Here is a 13,103-nt window from a genome sequence, read left to right on the forward strand (position 1 = left end):
TGCCTACCAGATGGATGGATGGATGGGTGAATGGAGGGGAGGGACGGAGGAGGAATTCAGGACTTCTGCTGCTGGTGCCTACCACATGGATGGATGGATGGGTGAATGGAGGGGAGGGACGGAGGAGGAACTCAGGATTTCTGCAGCTGGCGCCTACCACATGACGGATGGATGGATGGGTGAATGGAGGAGAGGGAGGGAGGAGGAATTCAGGATTTCTGCTGCTGGTGCCTACCAGATGGATGGATGGATGGATGGATGGATGGTAGGAGGGAGAAAGGAGGAATTCAGGACTTCTGCTGCTGGTGCCTACCACATGGATGGATGGATGGAGGGAGGGAGGGAGGGAGGGAGGGAGAGAGGGAGGGAGGAGGTATTCAGGACTTCTGCTGCTCTTGCCAACCACATGGATGAATGGATGGATGGGTGAATGGAGGGGAGGGAGGCAGGAGGAGTTCAGGACTTCTGCTGCTGGTGCCTACCACATGGATGGATGGATGGATTGATGGATGGGGGAATGGAGGGGAGGGAGGGAGGAGGAGTTCAGGACTTCTGCTGCTGGTGCCTACCACATGGATGGATGGATGGATGGATGGATGGATGGACGAATGGAGGGCAGGCGGAATTCCAGACTCCACGGCTGGTGCTGCTGCAACTCCATCCTGGCCCCCAGGGTGTTGTGTTTTCAGAGGGCACAATGGCCTTGTTGGGGGGCCCACATTTGGCCCTGTGCTCCAGCTAAGTGCGTGCACAGCCCTTGGTTCTGACATGTGGAATCTTTATTAGACTTGGTATTCTGTTTGCCTCTGTGCAGGGAACAGAGGTCTCTCTCTGGTTGTTTCATGTCCACAGGAGGGAGGAAGGGTGGTCTGTGCGTGTGTCCTGGCCCGGCTGTGGAGTGGCATCTGGAGCACTGGGGGCAGAGCCCTATATCTGGGGTCTGAGCTCCATGTGGGAGGTGTAGTAACAGGGACAGCAGCATCTCACACCGAGTCTCCACAGAATGGAGAGGTGGGGTGTCTTGGCCTTCACTAGGAAACACAGAAGGAAGAGGGGGTGAGGTTGTGTGGGTGATGGGGCCTGGCAGCACTCGGGTGCCCTGCAGCCCATGCCAAGCTCACCCTCTCCTCTGTTATCACGGCCCCTTCCTCCTCTGCCTTGGGGCTGGGGGCCTGGGTGAAGGGCACTCTTGTGTCTGAGTGGAAGCGAAGTCGATACAGCAGCCGAACCCAGTGGCCAAACTCCTGGTCTTCGGAGGCCGGAGCCCTGAGCTGCAGGTAGAAGGTGCGGCCGGACCACAGCTTCACCTTCAGCTGCTGACGTTTCTCATCATGGATGTACAGTTCCACAAACTTCAGGGGGATGAGCCTGTCCCCCTCCCCCCAGAGAATAGATCAGCTGGGGCCCTGGCGCAAGAGAATAGGGACCCGCTCCCATGCCCAGGCACCAGTAAGAGGCCCTGCATTCTCATCATTGGGGGCGGGAGGCAGATGGGGGAGCACGTGGAGGGTGGTGAAGAACATTCACTCCCAAGTTAGAGGACCTGGCTTCAAAATCCGCCTCAGCCATGCCCTTCCCTGGGCCTCAGTTTCCCCATCTGTAAAATGGCGGGGCTGGCCTAGGTGGTCTCTGAGGACCTTCCATGTCTAGATGGATGATTCCCCCAGGCCCCAGCCTGACTAGGCTGCAAGCTCCTGCAGGGTGGACATCTCCTCCGACCCCTCCAGAGGCAGCCCCTCCGACATCCCTCCCCACAAGCAGCCTTTCCCAACTTCCTCGGTGCTCAGCTCCAGCTGATCCTGTTTATACAGGGCTGTGGGCAGGCCATCCCCCTAGTCTGACTGTCCCCCCATTAGAAACTCCTCCAAGGCTTTCCTTAGTCATTTCAGTCCTGGCTCTCCGTGACCCCAGGCAGAGATACTGGAGTGGTTTGGCATTTCCTTCTCCGGCCCATTTTACAGATAAGGAAACCGAGGCAAATGGGGTGAAGTGACCTGCCCAGGCTCTCAAAACTAGTGTCTGGGCTTGGAGTTGAACTCGGGGAGATGAGTCTTCCCGACTCCAGGCCCAGCGCTCGGCACACCATGGCGCCCCCTAGCGGCCAGCTCATTTTAGAAGGGCCCCGTAACAGCTGGAGAGCACCCACTGTGAGGCAGGCTATCAGGCAGGAAGACTTGGGGGGGGGGTGCAGACCGTATCTGAGAATCTGCCATGAGGGAAAGGGGTTAGATGGGTCAGGACGCTGACCGCCCCGTCGACGGGCTGCTTCCTCAGTGTGGCCTCCTGGACCTCACGAGCTACCTGGCAAGGCATCTTACAGATAGGGAGACTGAGGCTGAGCCAGAGTGCAGTGGGGTCTTCCTGCCTGGAGCCTTCGAGCCCAGGAGCTGAGGGCTGGGGGTATACCAGGGAAGTGCCCATAGGGGTCAGGACATCTCCTCCCCTCCCTAGGTGAGCCCGACTGGAGGGGGGTTTGGTTTTATGGGGGGGTCCTCACTCAAACAGTTGTAGGCCCCCCTTCCCCGGGGCAGGCCCGGCCAGCAACAGTATGTCGGGCAGTTCCAGGGCCGGGCTGGTGGCTGCCACACCCATGGTCACCTTGTTGGCTACCTCTCCGAACCGAGTAACCTAGAGGCAGAGGGTCACAGGTCAAGATCATGGATGGAGAGGCCGGAGCTGGAGGCCCCAGGGGAAGAGAGTGGGGGGGAGGTCTGGGTGTCAGATAAAGATGGGGTGCGGACGCTGGGGGGGTTCACTCGCTGGGGGTAAGGGCTGCCGCTGGACCGGCACCTGGACAAAGTTGCTCTCAAATATGGGGAAGTCGCAAAGCTGGTCGAACTCCCCGCTGCACAGGTAGCGCTGCAGGCGGCCGGGCCTGGGGTAGGTGGACTGCAGGGGCCTCGGGACGGCCTTTACCCCTGCGGAGGGACCCGAGTAAGGCACAGGCCCCCGCCTCCGCCCGGGGCGGAGCTGGCAATCTTCCCTATCCCGGCGGGCCGGGGGGCGCCCGCTCCAGCCTCCAGACGGGCTACACGCCAGTCCCCCTCCAGCGCCGGCCCTGCCCTCATCTGCAACCCCCCACCCCCGGGGCACCCGCTCCAGCCCCCAGAGGCAGCCTCGCCCTCAGCTGTACCTCGTCGAACGCCCTGCTGCAGCCGCGGGCCAGGCTTCATGCTCACCCCGTTCTGGTCCTCGAGGGCCTCGGTGAGCGGAGGGTCGCTGCTGGGCCCGGGGCCCTGGGGGTGGGCTGGGATCTACCGAGCAGAGGCGGTGGAGCGCGCGCTCCTCCTACGTCTAGGAAAGTCCCGACCACTCCCACCACCTGGTAGTGGCCTGGAACGCTGCTAGGTTGCTATGGCGACGGGGGCGGGGCCCCAGTTTCTATGATGTCATGGAGGAGGGCCAGGCAGCCTCGACTCTGGTAGACGCCCGACTGGGATTCAATGCGCATGCGTACCTCGGGAGCCGGGTGGGGCAGGGTTTGCTTTAGGCACATTTAGTAGCGTGACGTCACAGAGAGGGAGGAGCAAGACTGAGCTCGCAGAGTGGCGCAGACGCAGAGGCTGCATCCGCCCTCTCCCAGAGTGACCTGCGCGTGGTCACGTGAGCGCGGCCCAGCGGCGATGGCGGCTCCCTGGCTGTTGCTCCTGCTGCTGGCAGCGCCGGGCGCGGTCCAGGGGAGTGGCTGTCGGGCCGGAGCTCGGGGGGTCAGTACTGCCGGGCCCGGGGGAGGTAGGCGTGGGTGGCTTGTGGTATTCAAATGTGGGGGGCCGGGCTCGCGCGGAACGTCGGTATGCAAACGAGCTGGGGGAGCTGGGGCCGGCCTGACAGCGGTATGCAAATGAGAGGCGGGGCTCGGCCCTGTGGTCCCCAAGTCCATGGCTTCCTGGGCATTTACTAGACGCCTGTTGGGTTCAGGAGACACCAGGGTTGGGGGAGGGGGTAAGGGAAGATGGGGATCATCCAGGAGCAAGATCCCGGGCTGGGGCTGATCCCTGTTAACGGCCGTTTATTAAGCACCTACTGTGTGCCCGGCGTTGTGCGAAGCACGGGGGAACTCAGGGGCAGAGTCTGTGCCTGCCCTCGAGGAGTTTCCAGTCTAATGGGGGGGAGGTAAACAGGAAGGGGCTAAAGGGGGGGGCTCTGAATGCCGAGCACTGCGTTCTGCCAGCTCCTGGGGGCCGGGGGCGGGATGGCGCTCGGACCTCACTTTAGGAAGGTGACTTCGCGGGGGCAGACCCCCATCGGCGTGAGCGGGTCAGGGACTCTACTTGGCCCTTGGAGCTGAAGGCTGCTTCCTGGAGTTTTTGTGTCATTCCAGAGCGGTCTGTTGGGGGCCAGCCCCTGCCCACCACTTCTCCCCCCCAGGGCCCGTGACCCCACCCCTGCCCCGTGGGTCACTTTCTCTGCACCCCTGTTCTCTCCCTACCTCCACCCCACGTGGGAGCGGTCCCCCTCTGCTTGAGACCCCCCAGTGGGGGGTCTGGGGACTGGCCATGACTGGCCCGGAGCCCTCCCCTGGGGGCCCCTGCACGCAGTGTTTGGGCCCAACCACTCCCAAATCCTCAACTGGTCCCTGCAGGGCGAACCCCAAGCCTTCCCCGCTCTGATCACTGCCCTCCCCAGTAGATACAGTGCCAGGCCGGGCCTTTTTCAGACAAGCTGGGGCCTCCCCCTTTTCCCTCCTTTCTTCTTGGGGTGATGGGGCCCCTTGGAGTAGTGGGGCCAGCCCACGCTAGAAGGCCTTGGGGTGATCCCAGGCTGGGCCAGCCCCTTCCTGTTCCAGAGGAGGCAGCGGAGGGACAGCCCTGGGGGTCAGCGTCCTCCTCCTCCCCCCGGCTCTCGGGCTGGACTGGTTCGGATAGTGAGGCCCCACTTCCAGGCTGGCTCTGCCGGCAGGTGTTTGTGCTGCCTCAGACAAGTTGCTTTCTTGGGGTTCAGTTTCTTCACTTGTAAACTGAGGCAGTCAGGAAGTCTCTGCTGAAGCCCCCCCCCTTACTATCAGTCCTCTGGGGGGGGGGACCAGTGACCCCAAGGAAGCGCCCTGGGGCTGGAGAGAGTCAACCAGAGAGTCTGGGGCTTGTGTGTCCCCAGAGGTGGAGCTCGGGCACTGTGCTTGACCTGGGGCTCCCTCCTTCTCCCCCAGGCTGCAGCAGAAGGCTGTGGGCCCACGGGGCTACTGCTGGAGCACTCCTTTGAGACTGGTGAGGCCTGGGGACCAGTAGGGATGGGGTGGGGGCAGAGGGTGCTCTGGGGCAGGGTGCAGGGTGGGGGGGGGCGGGCAGGGGGAGGGGCACAGGGTTTCCCAGGGAAGCCAGACACTCTTAGGATCTTGGGGGGCACTCACTGTTGTGGCCACAGCACACAGCCTTATTTAGACCTAGAAAATGAAGTCTTAGAGGTGACCCATCTGGGGGGAAGGGCAGCTCTCCCAGGATTGAAACCCAGATCCTTCACTGCACCCCAGGGGAACCCGCCAGTGACTTGCTGTGTGACAGTGAACCAGTTTTTGCCCTTCCCGGCCTCAGTTTCCCTGTCTGTAGGACAAGGGAGTTGGGCTAGCTCAGGTCTGAGTTCCTTTGAGGCCTGATCGGCAAGGAGGGCCGTGTTCTCTGAGCCTGAGCTCCCTGTGCCCCCAGATGACAACGTCCACTTCCGGAAACGGGGCTCCCTGACGTGGAATGTGCAGGATGGGACGATCACCCTGACCCAGAGGCAGCTGACAGAGGATGAGCGGGGCAGGCTTCGGGTGAGGGGCTGGAGGAGGGAGGCGGGGTGGGGGGCGCAGGCCCTGGGGAGTCTGGGAGAGGTCACTGGGTCCCCTTCTCACCTTTCCCTTCTCCCCAGGATGTGGCAGCTCTGAATGGCCTGTACCGAGTCAGGGTTCCCCGGAAGCCAGGGGCTGTCGAGGGCCTGGTGGCGGCTGGCCATGTCTCCTCCTTTGTCCCCGCGGTGAGTCCTGGGGCCACCCGCTGGGTTGGGGGACTTCTAATATGATTCAGCCAAGTCAGCCCCCAGGGAAGCCTTCAGCAGGGGCTGTGCTGACCATTGCCTTCGACCCCCACTTTTAACAGAGGGGGAGACCCTGCCTCTGAGAGGTCGAGCCCAGAGACCCTTCGCATCCGGGCCCCACCAGATCAGAGGAGTGTGGACAGCTTTGCCCAGACACACCCTAAGTGACTTACTGACCTTGGAGCCTGGCAGAGCTGCCCTCTGGTCTGCCTCTGCCCCTGGCCCAAACCATGGCCATCTGTGCCTTGGGGAGGGGGACCAGGAAGGCCCCAGGACCCCCCCCCCCAGGTGTGGCAGTCTGTGCCTTGGAGGGCAGGGGAAGGAGCAGGGTTGGGGGAAGGGCTGGGCCAGGAGGGCTAAGAGGGAGGGGCCTGGTGACTCCTATGGGACCTGCCCCCCTGCAAGCCATGAGCCTGGCCTGCCCTGCCCCTGGACTCATCAGGCTGCCCCCTGCAGTGCTCCTTGGTGGAGTCCCACCTCTCCGACCGGCTGACCTTGCACGTGGACGTGGCTGGCAACGTGGTGGGCCTGTCGGTGGTGACGGAGCCTGGGGGCTGCCGGGGCCACGAGGTGGAAGATGTGGACTTGGAGCTGTTCAACACCACAGTCCAGCTGCAGCCGCCACTCACTGCCCCCGGGTGAGGGCTACCTCCCCGCTGTCCTCCCCGCTGTCCCCCACTGCGGGGTGGGGGCACACCTGTCTCTGCCTCTGGTGTCTGCTAGGACTTGCTGTCCCTCTGTTTGGTTCTTTGGTTTTTCCTGGATGTCCTATGAGGTGGGTGGGCTAGCCTTTCTGTGGGTCTCTCTTGCCTTCCCTCTCCCTCCTTCCCCTCCTCCTCCCCACTTCCCCTTCTCCTCCTCTTCCCTCCCTCTCCCCCTCCCCTCCCTCTCCCCCTCCTCTCCTCTAGGCTGCTGTGGTCTCTTTTCACTTTTCTCACTCGCTGTCTCCAGCCCAGAGACGGCCGCCTTCATTGAGCGTCTAGAGATGGAACAAGCCCAGAAGGCCAAGAACCCCCAGGAGCAGAAGTCCTTCTTTGCCAAATATGTGAGTGCCCCCTCCCTCCCCTGAGCCCTTAAGGAAGCTGAAGTTGGGGGGGGGACCCCGCATGTCCAGGAGTGGCTGCCCAGGGCCCCGGGCCCCCCTTGGCCTTGCCCTCCCTGGCCACACCCCTGCTCCTTCCTCGTCTCTGGGGCTCCCCCTGCCTCTCCCTGAGCCCCTAGGGAAGCTGGGGTTGGGGGAGGGACCCTGCATGTCCAGGAGTGGCTGCCCAGGGCCCCGGGCCCCCCTTGGCCTTGCCCTCCCTGGCCACACCCCTGCTCCTCCCTGATCTCTGGGGCTCCCCCTGCCTCTCCCTGAGCCCCCGTTTCTTTGGTCACACTGGACTTGAGCCTCTTCTCCTCAGTTTGGCTTTTGAGAGAAGCAGCGGGAGGGCCAGGGCGCCAGGCTCTGCCCCTGCCCAGTCCCCCAGGGCCTGCCCTTCCAGCTGGTAGGGAGCACCATCTTCTGCTCCCAGGCCCCAGGCCAGAGGGGAGCTCCCTGCTTCTTGTGTCTTCTCTGGGCTCTCCTGCATCTCTTGGTCCTCCCTCCTCCTCAACTGCCCGTGTTCCGGAGAGCAAGAATAGCATCCAGGGCCCCCTCTTCTCCACCCTGCCAGAGTAGGGAAAAGCCTCCTGCCTGTGAGTCGGGCTGCTCCCCTCAGGGAGCTTCCATCTTCCACCGAGGCCTCAGGTTGTTGGGAAGGAAGGTGCCCACATCCTGGAGAGCCATGCGGAAGGCTGCCTTTCAGCCGAGTACGAGACTCTCTGGTGGGCTTTGCTAAAATGTGGGTGAATTGGGTCTATGCCAAATCTTTGGTCTGGTAACACCATCAAAGAAGGAAATCTGGTGAGAGGCCGAGACCTGCTCTTGAGGAAGGCTGGCGGCTCTCTGGGATGCCTGCTTCCTTTTCTAGTTGTTCACCAGCCATCGTCTCACGCAGGGTCACTTCAGCAGTGTGTGGTCTTCTCCTATGTTCCCCTGAGATTTTTCTTAGACATCCTGTGTGTCTTCTTTTCCAGTCCCCAAGAGATGCTTTTATTCTGGTTCTTGTGACTTGAGCTCATCATGGGCAGCTGGGAGCTTGGAGCTCCATCTCCCAGCTTCCCTTGGGTAGCTGGTCTCCATCTGCCATCTTGTTCTAGTCTTTCCGGTCCAACAGTCTTGGCAGAAAGTACAGGAGAGCAAGAGTCAGACAGATGTGGCCTCCTCTTTGGCCTTCCAACCCCCTGAGGGTGATCACTCCCTCATCAGAGCCCTGGACAGGCCTTTTTGGGGGAGTTTAGCCCACGGGTGGTGCTAGCCCTCTGGAGGTGTCAGGCCCCTGCTTTCCTCTTCCTGACCATCAGTAAGAGTGGCTACAGCTCCAGGTTTCCCACCATTTCAACCCCAGCAGCCTGTTGGTGAGAGCTGGAGCCCCCGGGTGTGGCCCCCGTGGCCGGGCCCTTCCTTTCCTCTGGATTCTCCTCTCAGCCCTCGGGCTGGCCCAACGTGGGCCCTTTGGGGGTCTCAGTCTTTCTCCTCCCTCTCCCCAGTTTTGTTCAGTCTGCCCGTTCTCTCTTGAGTTTAGCCCCTCTCCTTATCCTCCTCTGCTCATTTCCCGGCTACCTTGGCCTCGCTCCCCTGATACCTGAGTTTGCCTGGGGGAGGGGGCAGGAGGAAGAACACCAGACAGAGCTGGGGGCCCTCAGGCTGCCCTGACCCTCCGCTCCCCATCTCCCTTCTCAGTGGCACCTCATCCTGGGGGGCGCCGTGTTTCTTACTGCCATGCGTCCGGCCCGGGGCCCAGCACCATCGTCTGAGGCTTGAGTGAGGACCCAAGTAACCTACCTTTCTCCTCTGCTCCCCCCGCCCAGGACTGGCCCTCCCTCCCTCCTGTAGATATATAGGGGACCCTGGGCCCCCCATTCCCTCACTGCTTGCCTCTGCTGCTCCCTTACACTGAGGCTCCCATCCCTCTTTCCCTGGGGCTGGGGGGGATGAAAGGGAGTGAAACCAGTTCTCACAGATCTCTCTCTCTCTCTCTCTCTCTCTCTCTCTCTCTCTCTCTCTCTCTCTCTCTCTCTCTCTCTCTCTCTCTCTCTCTCCTCTCTCTCTCTCTCTCTCTCTCTCCCCCTCTCTCCCCCCCTTCCTCTCTTCCCCTCCTTCCCTCTCCCTCCACCCTCCCATCTTTCTCTCCCTGTCCCTCTCCTCTTTTCTTCCCTCTCTTTCCCCTTTTTTCCCTCTTTTTCCTCCCTCTCTTCCTCCTTCCCTCTTCTCTTTCCTTCCCTCCCTCCTCTCTCCTCCTCCTCTCCACCCCTCCTTCCCTCCCCCCTGTCTGGGTGTTCATGTATGTCCACCTCCTGGGGGGGGGGAATCTCTCTGCCTGGCTCTGGGTTCCCCTGAATGTGTCTGGCTGTCTGTGCCTGTGTTCCATCGGGGGCCTCTTCCCTGGCTTCTGTTTTCCTCTTGGTCTCTTTCCCCCTTCCTGCCCGGTTGCCTGTTCTTCCCTGTACTCCCGGCGTGCTCCTGGCCCTCCGCAGTGGATGTACATCGTTCCCATTGTCCTGTTCCTCATGATGTCTGGAGCACCTGATGCTGGTGGCCAGGGAGGGGGTGGGGGCGGCGGGGGCGGGGGCAGTGGGAGGTGAGGGTGGATTTGTTCAGCAGTTTGTCACTAAATAAACAGTTCCAGCTGGGCCCCCCTAGGCTCTTGTCTCTCACTTTTGAGCTCTGCCAGCCCACTCCCCGGGGAGGGGCCCCGTGGACTGAGCTAGACTGAATTGAGTCAGGGGTGGACGGTGTGACTTGTGGGCTTGTTTCCTCATCTACCGAGGGAGTTGGGTCAGGATCCGGAAGGTGTCTGGGGCCTCAGGCAAGGGGCTCTCAGAGACCCTCGGCCCACTGACTGTCCTCACAGTCTCTCGGGGCTGGACAGAGACGTCGGGACGGGACCCAGAAGGCTCCGACAGGCCAGGAGTGGGGAGGACTGTAGGCAAAAGGTTAATAGGGATAGAGGACCTTCTCCCTGGGCCCGAGAAGCCTGTTGCATGATGTGAGGCGGAGGAGGCCTGGACCCTCGGGGACCCCACTGAGGCTCCCCCATCCTGCGGACCTCCAGGGCAGGGGGGCCGCCCTCTGTGTCCCCGGGCCTGGAGAGCTCGAGTCAGGGGCCCTGCGCAGGCTGAAGCCGCGCCAGCACCATTTACTCAGTTTGTAAAATGCAGGTGTTGAGGTAGCCTTTGCAGTCGCTGTGGTGATGGGATCACGTTCAGGGCATTGGGAAGCCGGGGGGGTTGTCTGTCAGTGATTAGCCTGGCGTGCATGAAGAAATGAGTGGGAAAGCAGGTGTGTACAAGGACCAGTGAGGACGTCGGGGTGCTCCCCTTGATGGCAGCCGTGGGGGCAGGCCTGGGGGCCGGCGCCCCTTTGCCCCAGGGCTGTCTTGCTTTGTTTGCACTGGAGGGGGACAGGCTGTCCTGGAGCATCAGGTGGAGGAGCTGGGTGTGCTTGGCCTGGTCAGGGGCACTGTGGAGTAGCTGTTTGGCCGGAGCAGCTTGTCCCAAAGGGCAATGGGTTCCTTCCCTGGAGGCCAGCCTTGTGGGTGTGTTGTAGTGATGCCACAGAAAGGGCCGGGCCTCTGGGCTGACAGAATCCGAGAGCCAGATCGGGCCAATGCTCACTGTGGTCCCCTAGGGCAGGGTCAGTGAGCTCTCTGTGAGGGACCAGATGGCCAGTGGCTTGGGCTATGAAGCCCTAGAGGCAAAGCTGAGGCCACTGTGGAGAGAAAACAATTTCCGCAAGTTTTTTTTGTTGATGGAATTTGAAATGTAACAATGGAGTCAATTTTGTTTTTTGTGATTTATGTGTAATGAGAACAGTGGGATTGTTTGGGGGCTCACATTTAGCTTATTTGGGGTTTAAAGTGTCCCCCCATCAGAACTGTTTAGCAGACGCGCTCCCCGATCTCTAATGGGATTTCACGTGCTGCTTCTTTGGACGCTGTCTTTCCACCTGGCCACATGCCAGTCCTAATCCACAGGATGGTCTTAACAGAACCACAAGGCTAGCAGTCTGAAAAATGAGCTTACTTTCTCTGGGTACATTCCTGCAGCTGCTGCAGTCAGCCACGATCCAATGGACCCACCATCGATCAGGCCACTTTGGCTTCGCCCTCTCTCCATCTGCTGGGATGAGATGTTGGTTTTCAGCATTCTCGTTTTTCTGACGTTGCTATGAGTTGGGCCTGTTGTGGTGGTTTGGGGATGCTGAGGTGAGGTCCTCTTGTCCTTGGACAGTGCCCATGATGCCTTTCCAGCCTGTGCCCCACCGGGCCAAAAGTGCAGCCGTGAAAGACCACTTTTCTCCTGTTCTGACGTAGTGGGTAGGCTCTGGTGGCCAGAAATAAGATGAAATTTGAGGTGTGAAGCACCGCAGCTGCTCAGCGGGATCCTCTGGGCTCAGAGAACACCACCCGTGTCTCTACCACACTGCCTGGGGTGGAGAGCCGCCATAGACATGGATGTGGAAATTTGAATTTTTTTAAAATTTGAATTTCATATAATTTTCACATGCCACGAAACTTTTTTGATTTTTTCTGCCATTTACAATGTGATGTAAATATTCTTTTAAAAATACTTATTTTTAGTTTTTTACATGCACCTTTACAAGATTTTGAGTTTTAAATTTTCTCCCCCTCCTTCCCGTCTCCCCTCCCTAAGACAGTGTGCAGTCTGATATAGGCCATACTTGTACAATAATTAAACATACAAATGGCAATGTTCTTAGCTCGAGAGCTATAGTTTGCTGTTCTCTATTGCAGTCTAATGCCCTCGTTTTATAAATGGTGAAGCCAAGGCCCAGAAAAGGGTAGTTAAAACCCCACATTTGTTTGAAAACACCCCCCTTTGCATGTTCTCTGTGGTTGAGGGCAGCTCACTCCCCACTTTGCAGTTGGTTTGGGGGTGCCACCTTCTGGGCTGAATGAGAGCTTTGTGGCCCCATGAGTCCACAGGGTCACAGAATATTGGAGCCGATGTGGAGTGTGGAGACCCAGAGAGGGGAAGGGACCTGGCCAAGGTGGCACGGTGAGTCCTTGGCAGATGGCTAAGGAGGGAGAAGAAAAACACCTTCATCCAATATTGAGCGCCCATTTTTATTAATGGGAGAATTGACATGTGGCCAGAAGAGGGGCATCCCCAAAGTGGTCAGTTGAGGACTTTGCCCTTCTATTATGCATAGATGTGTTGCCTGGGAGAATATTTGTGGGCTCTGGGGTTGATTTTGTGGGCCAGTCTCTTCCCATGTTACAGGACTATGGGCTGTGTTCCTATAGATGGGAGGGTGGTGGGGAACTGCTTAGTGGACTGAGGTGAGAACATTTCTATGGTTCCTCTGTTGCTTTTTCACCACCATATCTGAGTGGGACCCATGCTCAAGGGCTTCTCGTCTATACAGTCCCAGTTCCCAGAACTTCATGGATGCTCAGGTCAAGGGCTGGGGAGTGTCTAAGAGAGCTGGCTTTGCAGTTTTAGGTTTCACCACAGACGGTGCCCAATGACCCAGGGTGCTGCCCATCCTGAACAACCTTCATTGATGGGTTTCCAGGCAAGTCAAAGGAGCTGGTGCCCCTGTGGGGGTGAGTGATGAGTCTGAGCCCCTGGGGGCAGTAGGAGAAGAGGCTTCCTCACCTTGCCGTGGGTTGTGGCAGAGAAAAGGACAAGGGTGTGTGTACTTTCTTAAAAAAATAAGTTTTATTCAGTCAACAAAACGCACCCATCACCACCCTCCTCGTACATGGCCCATAGGTACAGTCAAGCCCTGGCCGGTCTGAACCCAGAGTCCATCGCCTCTGGCCAGAGTGGGCAGCAGCTTCGATTCTTCTCTGGAACGGCGGCCGGTCCTTGTGTATCTCATGGTCCTCAAGTCTTCCCGTCTGTCCTATGATGCCGTAGTCATTGTAATTGCTCTTCATTGGGAGGTCAGAGGAGCAGCCAGGCAGATCCTTGGCAAGGAAGGGGTCCTGAGCAGCTGGGTGGCAGGGGGCGGGGCTCCTGGAGGCCCCCACGGTGTCCCA

The 13,103-nt window shown here is 59.8% G+C and overlaps 2 protein-coding genes across 4 annotated transcripts; one reads left to right on the forward strand and one right to left on the reverse strand.

The window, feature by feature from the left end:
- Nucleotides 1–761: 761 nt before the first annotated feature.
- On the reverse strand, nucleotides 762–3,449 carry GARIN5A (golgi associated RAB2 interactor 5A). Its single transcript, XM_078146439.1, has 5 exons — nucleotides 3,134–3,449; nucleotides 2,791–2,918; nucleotides 2,498–2,628; nucleotides 1,122–1,368; nucleotides 762–1,031 (listed from the first exon to the last, which is right to left on the reverse strand). The coding sequence occupies exons 1-5, from the start codon at nucleotides 3,171–3,173 to the stop codon at nucleotides 1,029–1,031; spliced, it is 549 nt and encodes a 182-aa protein (XP_078002565.1). The 5' UTR covers nucleotides 3,174–3,449; the 3' UTR covers nucleotides 762–1,028.
- A 115-nt stretch (nucleotides 3,450–3,564) lies between these two features.
- EMC10 (ER membrane protein complex subunit 10) lies at nucleotides 3,565–9,727 on the forward strand. 3 transcript variants are annotated; one of them, XM_020971974.2, is made up of 8 exons: nucleotides 3,566–3,707; nucleotides 5,147–5,204; nucleotides 5,640–5,749; nucleotides 5,848–5,952; nucleotides 6,469–6,650; nucleotides 6,964–7,057; nucleotides 8,777–8,869; nucleotides 9,571–9,727. In XM_020971974.2, exons 1-7 carry the CDS (start codon nucleotides 3,624–3,626, stop codon nucleotides 8,855–8,857), a joined length of 714 nt encoding a protein of 237 aa, XP_020827633.1. In that variant the 5' UTR covers nucleotides 3,566–3,623; the 3' UTR covers nucleotides 8,858–8,869; nucleotides 9,571–9,727. The 3 variants fall into 3 exon arrangements, with proteins under 3 accessions (XP_020827630.1, XP_020827633.1, XP_020827632.1); XM_020971973.2 differs by having other exon boundaries at nucleotides 8,777–8,857; XM_020971971.2 differs by lacking the exon at nucleotides 8,777–8,869 and having other exon boundaries at nucleotides 3,565–3,707.
- Nucleotides 9,728–13,103: the final 3,376 nt, after the last annotated feature.

Source organism: Phascolarctos cinereus, unplaced genomic scaffold, assembly GCF_003287225.1.
Source record: "Phascolarctos cinereus isolate Bilbo 61053 unplaced genomic scaffold, phaCin_HiC Scaffold_726;HRSCAF=1367, whole genome shotgun sequence".
In the NCBI taxonomy this organism is placed as follows: Eukaryota; Metazoa; Chordata; class Mammalia; order Diprotodontia; family Phascolarctidae; genus Phascolarctos; species Phascolarctos cinereus.

Coding starts and splice junctions, on each gene's coding strand:
- GARIN5A (XM_078146439.1), bottom strand. CDS start 3,173: ATGAAGCCTGGCCCGCGGCTGCAGCAGGGCGTTCGACGAG. Junction 2,629..2,790: donor TTGAGAGCAACTTTGTCCAG/GTGCCGGTCCAG, acceptor CTCTGCCTCTAG/GTTACTCGGTTCGGAGAGGT. Junction 1,369..2,497: donor GGGGGCCTACAACTGTTTGA/GTGAGGACCCCC, acceptor GGAGGGGGACAG/GCTCATCCCCCTGAAGTTTG.
- EMC10 (XM_020971971.2), top strand. CDS start 3,624: ATGGCGGCTCCCTGGCTGTTGCTCCTGCTGCTGGCAGCGCCGGGCGCG. Junction 5,953..6,468: donor TCTCCTCCTTTGTCCCCGCG/GTGAGTCCTGGG, acceptor TGCCCCCTGCAG/TGCTCCTTGGTGGAGTCCCA. Junction 6,651..6,963: donor CCGCCACTCACTGCCCCCGG/GTGAGGGCTACC, acceptor CGCTGTCTCCAG/CCCAGAGACGGCCGCCTTCA.